The sequence below is a fragment of the Bos mutus genome, chromosome 16, assembly GCF_027580195.1.
Source record: "Bos mutus isolate GX-2022 chromosome 16, NWIPB_WYAK_1.1, whole genome shotgun sequence".
In the NCBI taxonomy this organism is placed as follows: domain Eukaryota; kingdom Metazoa; phylum Chordata; class Mammalia; order Artiodactyla; family Bovidae; genus Bos; species Bos mutus.
Genome location: NC_091632.1, coordinates 39,122,387 through 39,131,163, shown reverse-complemented (window position 1 = coordinate 39,131,163; position 8,777 = coordinate 39,122,387). Strand labels below are relative to the sequence as shown.

Genomic DNA, 8,777 nt, shown 5'->3' with positions numbered 1-8,777 from the left:
AGGCTCGGGCCTGCCCCCTCCCCCGCCCCGCCCCCGCCCCGCCCCCGACTCCGCCTCCGCTCCGAGCGCTGGACTGCAGCCACAGGGGCGGTGCGCCCAGGGACTTCTCTCCTAATTTATTATACTCCGGTCAGAACGGAGACCCCAGAGGGTGATCAGACTGGGTTCGAATTCGAGAGCAGTCCAGAGCGTCCAGACGAACCCATTCATCAATCCCGTGCCAGTTGGAGGCGCTGGGGACGCAAGCCAGCAAACAGTGACCGTGTGATCAGAACAGGAAAACGGGGAGCTAGGGAGTGAGTTGTGGAGGCTACGTGGGCAGCCGGGGAAGGGCCCTCTGGGAAGGGCGGTGGGCTGGGCTTTATTCGAAGGCGCACAGAAGAAAGCCCCAGGCCTGAGAGACTTGGGGAGCAAGGGCCACGCACCAGGAACCGGCCTAACAAGTCCTTAAGGGGTTCTGGGTCTATGCCTTGGAGGGTGGGACGGGTGCTGGGCCCTCAGCCTTTCTGGGTCCCCTAGACCCCAATAACTGTCCTCAGATTTCATATTTCCCGAGGAAGGGTGAGAAAGAAGGGGAAAAAGACAGGAAGGCCTGGTGTACTCTGGTTTCTGGTCCTAGAGACCCTGGGCTCAGAGAGCGCCCAGAGGTACCCTCCGGGGTGGGGGAGTCAACTGTGAGCTTGGGGCCCTGAGGCTGCCAAATAAAGAGAGACAGAGAAGCAGGCTGCAAGGGCTGGGGAGCGGGAGGGGGCGGGCACAGGGGAGGCACTCCAGAGCAGTCATCTGGGGAGCAGGCCTGGGACCCCTCCGCAAGGGTGCAGGATGGCCCTGGGAGGGCAGTGGGCCAGAAGAGCACACTTGCACCAATCTGCCTGACTGCCTGGCCAGAAGCCCTTCGTGGGAGCTGGAGGGAGGCCCCGTGGGCTGGACAGGAGAAAGAACTGCTGGAAGACGGGCTGTGTAGCTGTAAGAACTCAGTCAGCACACCCAGTGACCTTGAAACATCCGGTGTCCTTCCTCCCGATGGGAGTGGCTCTTCCTCACCACCTCCCCACTGGAGCCCTGCGAGTGCTCTGCCAGGGGCTGCTTTACCCAATGGCTAGTGGGACAGGCACAGGATGGTTCTGGAAATGCCTAGAGTGAAGTGTGTGTGTATGTGTGTGTTTTAGTTGCTCAATTGTGTCCAACTCTTTGTGACCCCATGGACTGCACCACGCCAGGCTTCCCTGTCTATCACCAACCCCCAAAGCTTGCTCAAGCTCATGTCCATTGCGTTGATGATGCCATCCAACCATCTCATCCTCTGTCGTCCCTTTCTCCTACTGCCTTCAATCTTTCCCAGCATCAGGGTCTTTTCCAGTGAGTCAGTTCTTCTCATCAGGTGGCCAAAGTATTGGAGCTTCAGCTTCAGCATCAGTCCTAATGAATATTCAGGACTGATTTCCTTCAGAATGGACTGGTTGGATCTCTTTGCAGTCCAAGGGATTCTCAAGAGTCTTCTCCAATACCACAGTTCAAAAGCATCAGTTCTTCGGTGCTCAGTTTTCTTTATGGTCCAACTCTCACATCTGTACATGACTACTGGAAAAGCCATAGCTTTGACTAGACAGACCTTTGTGGACAAAGTCAAGTCTGCTTTTTAATAGAACAGTGGGTGTCCAATTACCTGGGGCCACCACTAAGTGGCGCCACATGCAGTGGACTTGGAGTGTCATGAGATTAGTCGCTCAGTCCTGTCCAACTCTTCGCAATCCTATGGACTGTAGCCCAGCAGGCTCCTCTGTCCGTGGGGATTCTCCAGGCAAGAATACTGGAGTGGGTTTCCATGCCCTCTTCCGGGGCATATTCCCAACCCAGGGATCAAACCCAGGTCTCCTGCCTTGCAGGAGGATTCTTTTCCATCTGAGCCACAAGGTACCCTCCTAAACTGGATCTTCTGGGCCTCAGTGGCTATATGGGTTTCTAGCCACTACCACCACACCAACCCATCTCACTCCCCCATGGGACCTGTGACTGCTGGGGTCTAGGACCCTTACCCAGTGGTTTTCAGACCAGGGGAGGGAAGAGTCTTAGCCTGGCAGCGTCAGCGATTCAGCTGACACTTGGTGCCTGCTAGAGCAGCCCTCCTACAGCCTACATAGTGGCAAGTGTACCCTGAGTGTTAGGGGTACTTTGAGGACAAAGAACTAAAGTGGCTTCTCTTTTCTGGGGGGTGGTACACCACACGGCATGTAGGATCTTCCCCAACCAGGGAACGAACTCATGCCCCCTGCATTGAGAACACAGAGTATTAACCACTAGATCACCAGTGAAGCCTGTAAAATAGCTTATCTTGAAGGCCCCTCCCTGTGCTTTCTCCATTAAAAAAAAAATCCCTGCAATTCTTATCCTTTCTTCCAAGGGGCCCCTCATTCCTGGACACTCTCATGTATCACATGGTTTTATCATTCTGGGGATCAGATCACAGTGATGTGCTCCTGTTATGACACTGATCAAGGCAGAAGAGCTGTCCCTCCCACTGCCCATAAGGACACCTCCATAGGAGTCACCTGTGAGCACCCATCCTTGCTGACCGTCTTCTCAGACTCCTTTCTGAGGATGCCACTCAAAGTCAGGCTGAGATACAGGCCTTCTCTGTCCTTTTTGGGCTGCACTGTGTCCACTGGATCCTCCCAAGCATCTCTAGAGAGCCCATAACCAGCAAGAACACAGTTTTGGAAGACCTAACACTTACCAGGCATCATGCCAAGCTTCATCTGCATATTTAATCCCACAGGGATGCTATGAGAGAGGCACAACACTACCCCCATTTCACAGCTGAGAAAGCAGGCACATGGAGGTTCTTTTTGTTTTGCTTATTGCTTTGGTTTTTAACTTAATTGTAATTTTTTAATTTATATTTGGCTGCAGTGGGTCTTTGTTGTGGCACACAGACTTTCTCCAGTTGTGGTGCACTGACTTCTCATTGCCATGGCTTCTCTTGTTGCAGAACACAGGCACTAGGAGCATGGGCTTCAGTAGATGTGACACACGGGCTTACCTGCTCCATGGCATGCAGGATCTTCCAGGACCAGGGACTGAACCCATATCCCCTGTGTTGGCGGATGGATTCTTTCCACTGGACCACCAGGGAAGTCCTGGTTTTGCTTTTTATTTTATCTTGCCCGAGATGACACAAATAGTAAGGGGCAAAGCTCAGAGGCAGATGCTCCTGTGCCTTTCCTTCTTCCCTCTGCCCCTGAAGTTCCCTCTGCCCAGAGCACCTCCAGTGTCCCCCGCCCTCCAGATATCAGTTTAGGGGCTCCCTCCTCCACCTGGAGATTCTTCTGCTGGGGTCAGGCATCTGCCCATCCCAGTTACGTGGAAAACAGCTGTTCAGACCCATCTCCCCACTCAAGGGCAAGGAGCCAGGTGAAATGTGTCCCCGCTGAACCCTAAGTGGTCTCAGCTTCCTTAAAGCCTGGATCCCTGAATTCTGTCCACTGGGTTGTCTTACCTAAGTTCCCTTGCTTATAAATGACTCCTTTCTCCAGATAAACCAGCAAAACCCCCAGAACTCTTCTGACGAAGGCAACAGCCATGGCGGACTAGAGGAGGGACTTTAAAATCTGGGGTAGGGATTCCCCTGGTGGTCCAGTGGTTAAGAATCTCCCTGCCAATGTAGGGGCACAGGTTTGATCCCTAGTCCGGTAAGATCCCACATGCTGCAGAGCAACGAAGCCATGTGCCACAATTACTGAGCCTGTGGTCTAGAGCCCAGGAGTTGAAACGGCAGAGCCCACGCACCACAATACCGAAGCCTGCAGAGTCTAGAGCCTGTGCTCCGCTCTTACAGAAGCCATGGTAATGAGAAGCCCATGTACCCCACCTACAGAGTAGCCTCCACTTGCCACAACCAGAGAAAGCCCACACAGCTATGAAGATCCAGTGCAGCCAAAAGTAAATAAACACAATTAAAAAGGAAAGGTTAAAAAACAAACAAAACAGAACTAGGGTAACTGGAATTTCCTCGCAGTCCAGTGATTAGGGCTCTGTGCTTCCACTTCAGGAAGCATTGATTCGATCCTAGGTTGGGAATCTAAGATTCCGCATATGCTGCAGGACATAAATAAATAGTTAAAGTGAAAGTCACTCAGTCGTGTACGACTGTTTATGATCCCATGGACTATACAGTCCATGGAATTCTCCAGGCCAGAATACTGGAGTGGGTAGCCTTTCCCTTCTCCAAGGGATCGTCTCAACCCAGGGATTGAAACCAGGTCTCCAGCATTGCAGGTGGATTCTTCACCAGCTGAGCCAAAGGGAAGCCCAAATAAATAAAATTTGGGGTAACTGAAAAGGGAGTTTTCTCCCCCACCCTTTAGGCTTCAAAATGGTGGTCCACAGACATGGACAGGGCTGTTCTAGGAAGAACCTTCTTCCCCAGGAGTCAGGTTCAGGGTCTCTCAGCCAGGATGCAGATGTTGGTGCAGGGAGGGGGGCTGTTGGTACAAAGACAAATGAGCCAGTGTATGTGGCCCAGGTGTGGTAGGTGGGGATCAGTGAGGGATCCATGAGGTCCTTTTCTTTGAGCCCCTAAAGAATCATTAATGACCTCCGAGGAGACCAGCTCATAGGAGCTCTGAGCTCAACGACTGGAGGAGACAGTGGCTTAGGCATCCCCAGGCCCTACTCCGCTAAATATGCCGATTTATTCTAATAGCTAGCACAGTCATCGGAGAAGGCAATGGCACTCCACTCCAGTACTCTTGCCTGGAAAATCCCATGGACTGAAGAACCTGGTAGGCTGGAGTCCATGGGGTCGCTAAGAGTCAGACACGACTGAGCGACTTCACTCTCACCTTTCACTTTCATGCATTGGAGAAGGAAACGGCAACCCGCTCCAGTGTTCTTGCCTGGAGAATCCCAGGGGCGGTGGAGCCTGATGGGCTGCCGTCTATGGGGTCGCAGAGAGTCGGACACTATTGAAGCGACTTAGAAGCAGCAGCAACAGCAGCACAGTCATGGAGTGTAAAAGGGGTGAGAGCCAAACGGCCCTTAGGGTACAGCATGTATTCCACACAAGGTAGTCAGTCAGGTCTGGGCAGCACGAACTCCCCGACTCGCCAGGTTGCTCGTCCTTTTCCTGCATGGCGCGCTGCCCTCTCAAGCCCTGCGGGGGGAGCACGCGGCCTGGGGACTTCGGCCAAACGTCGAAGGTGGGGCTCGGAGATGGGTTGGTGGAGGGGATGGGCCCCCTCCAGCACTCGGGACAGCGCCGGTCGGATCCACCCTGTGGTTCCTCCTCTCGGCCGGCCGGGGTCCGTGGGTCCAGCCCGCCCTCCTCCCGTGGGTCGGCCTGGCGGTCCGCCGTGCTGGCCGTTGCGCGGCCAGCCGGTTGAGGGCGGGCAGGCTCGAGCAGATGGGCGGGGGACGCCCAGCCAGTTTGCGGCAGCAACGGCCACGCGGCGCGGAGGCGGGCCCGGGGGCCGCTGGGGCCCGGGCGGGCAGGGAGAGACTGCGCCCAGGACCGCCCCGCCCCGCCCCGCCCGTCACGTGAGCTCCGACTGTCCCGCGGGTGGGAGCCCGGAGGTGGAGCCAGTGAAATGAAAATGAGCTCCGAGTGCTCCTGGGTTGCCTCGTCTTCTTTGGGCCTCAGTTTCCCTGTGCAAAACCGAGGACGAGGGTGTGGGGGCAGGTGGTCCCTAAGTCGGTGAAGGCTGGAGGACTCTATGGAGCCGCAGGGGGCTTAGTCCTGCCTGGCCAATTTCCAGCCGTTGGAGCCGGGGCAAGTTGAGATCTCTTTCCGGGCCTCAGTCTCCCCTTCCAGCCCCGCAAGCCAACTGATGGGGCGAGGAGTCCCTCCCCGTAGTAGAAACCTGAGCTGAGTAGTAACTCCCTGACGCCGGGGACTTGGGGGTCCCGCCGCCCCTGGGTCCCCTGCCCAGGCCCAGGGCGGGGCTCAGAGGAGCCGCTGATCTCGAACGAGAGAAGAAAGGCGTCGCTGGACAAGGAAGGGCAAGGGCCTGGCCCCAACCTCTTCCCTCCAGCCCACACACACCCCCGCAGGTTCTCTGGGAGGAAGGCGCCCCAGGCCCGCGACCCCGCCGCAGATGGGACGCCAAGGCCTGGAGCGGGATCCCGGGGGCCCCGCCGTCCCCCCTCCCGCCCCCACCCCGAGCAGGAACAAAGGCGGAGGTGGGACCCACAGGCGGCCTGACTCCGCGGGGCGGGGCGGGGCGGGCCGGCTGCCTCCTTAAAGCCGGGCTGCAGGCGTGGCGCGCGCACCACTGGCTCCCGCTCTGGTCGTGCACCGGACCTCCCTGCGGGCCTCGGTCTTCTTTCGGTGTCCGCGCGCTCGCGCGCAGGTCTCCACCGGCCGGCCCCACAGCGGCGCCGCTTTCCCGCCGAGAATGGGGCTGCCTCGGAGGGCAGGGGACCCGGCGGAGCTGCGCAAGGTAGGAGCCAGGGGACTGGCGTCTGGGGGCAGAGCGGCGAGGGCTGGGGCCTGGATGTAACCTCGGCCTACACGCCCGCCTGCAGAGCCTGAAGCCGCTGCTGGAGAAGCGGCGCCGCGCACGCATCAACGAGAGCCTGAGCCAGCTCAAGGGGCTTATTCTGCCGCTGCTGGGCAGGGAGGTGAGTGCTGGGGCCTCGGGGCTCCGCCGGGCGCACTGGGGCTGGGGGTAGGGGTCCCTGGGCGCGGGGCGAGGAGGCCAGGCGGGCAGAGATCCTCTTGCCCCAGGAGCCGATAAGGGGCCAACGTGCGGCGCCCAAGGCTCGGGGAGGCCACCCACCGCGGGCCACGGCGCGCGGAGCACCCAGCTCCTGGTAGCGCGGTGCTCACGGCAGCCTGCGGGAGGTCTGTCTTGTTTGTACGTTTCTCTGTCCCTTTCCTTCGTGGCCCGGCGCAGAGCTCCCGCTATTCTAAGCTGGAGAAAGCGGACATCCTGGAAATGACCGTGCGCTTCCTGCAGGAGTTGCCTGCGTCCTCCGGCCCGACGGCGGCGCCCAGTGAGTGACCCCACCCCGCCCCTGCCCGGCCCCGCGGCCAGCGCTCCAGCCCTCGCCTGACGCCGCTCTCCGTCCGCAGCACCCTCCGACAGCTACCGCGAGGGCTACCGAGCCTGCCTGGCGCGCCTGGCTCGCGTGCTACCCACCTGCCGCGTTCTGGAGCCTGCGGTGAGCGCTCGCCTGCTGGAACACCTGCGCCGGAGGGCGGCCAGTGCCACCTCCGACGGCGGGCGCTCTGGGGACCCTTGCGGCCCGCCAGCGCCCTCCCCGCAGCCCGCCCCCTCGCCCTCACCACCCGAACCTCCCCGGAACTCGGGTCTCTGGAGGCCCTGGTAGCCCCCAGGGCCGTTCTACGGACCTTGCTGACTGCGTGGGACCAGGGGCGCTGGACAGACTCAGGAAGCTCTTGGAGGCAGCTCCCGTTCCCACCACAAGGGACCAGCCTGGTACTTACAACCGGGGCAGATCCGGATGTCTCTGATCTGTGCTGGCAGACTGAAGTCCACCGGGACCCAGGAAATAAGGAGAGAGGCCCAGGTTCAGTTCCAGTTTGGGACGTCTGGGCTGGAAAAAGCCTCCTGCCTCAGCAGGCGGAAGGGCTCGGGAGCTGGGCCGGTCACAGCTGCCCCCAAAGCCCACACATCTGCCCCAGTGCTGGCAGCAGCCCAGGCGCTGGGCCAGGAGCTCACCTGAGCCAGGTGCAGCCATCTGCTCTGACTGGTCATGCTCTCCCAGCCCCGCATGATTCTGCCTCCTTGCCAACATCCTGGGAACCTCTGGGCAAGCGGCAGCAGTGGCCTGAAGGGCTCTGCGGGCGGGGGAGCCTTGACCTCCACTCCTGGCTTCCTGCCTAAAGCTTCCAGTTAATTATAGGGACAGGATGCCCCCAGGGCTGTGTGCCTAGAGGTGGGGGCTTCCTTAGGTAAGCTCGGGAAGGATTTATTCCCTCAAGCACTAAGTTAGCACCTGTGTACCGCACACCAAGCCCGGTGGTCTTGGGGTGTGAAGAGGGATACTACAAGAGTGAGGATGCCCTGTGGCCTGGAGGAAGCTTGCTGCCTTGAAGGGCCGGGCCTGGGGCCCAGCACAGAGCCAGTGCTGATGCGGTTAGCCTGGGGCAGCAGAAACTCAGAGGATGACATGGCAGGTTGAGGAACAGGAGTCCACTTTTCTCATTTTCTCTTTTGAACTGCTCTCTGCTACTGTCAGGGCAGATAAGTGGAAGCAACTTGTTCTTAAGATTTTTCTGGCTTCCCCATGAAAGCCAGAGAGACTTTGAAGGTCCGGAGGGGAGGGGGTGCTGTGGATCCCAGCAGCGGGTGCCAGATGATCACCTGTTCCCCCCCAACTCAGTCATGTTCCCAGCATCTTCTGGGGCTTCACGGAGCATTTATGGGAGATGGGGAGTCCTCACTCCCCATCCCCAGTCCCCAGTCCAACCAGCCTGTGTGAGGGACTGGGGCACTGGGGCAAGAAGATAGAGCTGATTGCAGGGGGGGGGGGGGTGGTCATTAAACTGAGCTATATGTCACATAAATCCGTGATGACCTAGGCACTGACTCCAGTGGCAGGTTTTGGGGAAGCTGCGGGCATCATTGAAGAAGTCAATGTTAAGACAGGAGGGTGAGCTCCTGGCAAGGTGGGCTGTCCTACCACCTGTCTGGGCCAGCTGGCTGGACTGTATGCTCCTGGAGGACAGGGCTGGAGCTGAGTGTACCTCTTTGTCCCCAGGGAACTTGGCACGTGGCGAGTGCTCAATAAACATCGTGAGCTAATAAACAGGT

At 58.6% G+C, this 8,777-nt stretch overlaps 1 protein-coding gene across 2 annotated transcripts; it reads left to right on the top strand.

The window, feature by feature from the left end:
* The first annotated feature begins 5,600 nt into the window (after positions 1 to 5,600).
* HES2 (hes family bHLH transcription factor 2) lies at positions 5,601 to 8,777 on the top strand. 2 transcript variants are annotated; one of them, XM_070385130.1, is made up of 4 exons: positions 5,601 to 6,437; positions 6,523 to 6,618; positions 6,957 to 6,993; positions 7,073 to 8,777. In XM_070385130.1, the coding sequence occupies exons 1-4, from the start codon at positions 6,393 to 6,395 to the stop codon at positions 7,327 to 7,329; spliced, it is 435 nt and encodes a 144-aa protein (XP_070241231.1). In that variant the 5' UTR covers positions 5,601 to 6,392; the 3' UTR covers positions 7,330 to 8,777. The 2 variants fall into 2 exon arrangements, with proteins under 2 accessions (XP_070241231.1, XP_070241229.1); XM_070385128.1 differs by having other exon boundaries at positions 5,606 to 6,437; positions 6,894 to 6,993.

What these genes read in the sequence shown, in the direction of transcription:
- HES2 (XM_070385128.1), top strand. Translation starts at nt 6,393, where the DNA reads ATGGGGCTGCCTCGGAGGGCAGGGGACCCGGCGGAGCTGCGCAAG. An exon ending in ACCCGGCGGAGCTGCGCAAG is followed by an intron (nt 6,438 to 6,522) that starts GTAGGAGCCAGG and finishes GCCCGCCTGCAG; the next exon opens with AGCCTGAAGCCGCTGCTGGA. An exon ending in CGGCCCGACGGCGGCGCCCA is followed by an intron (nt 6,994 to 7,072) that starts GTGAGTGACCCC and finishes CTCCGTCCGCAG; the next exon opens with CACCCTCCGACAGCTACCGC.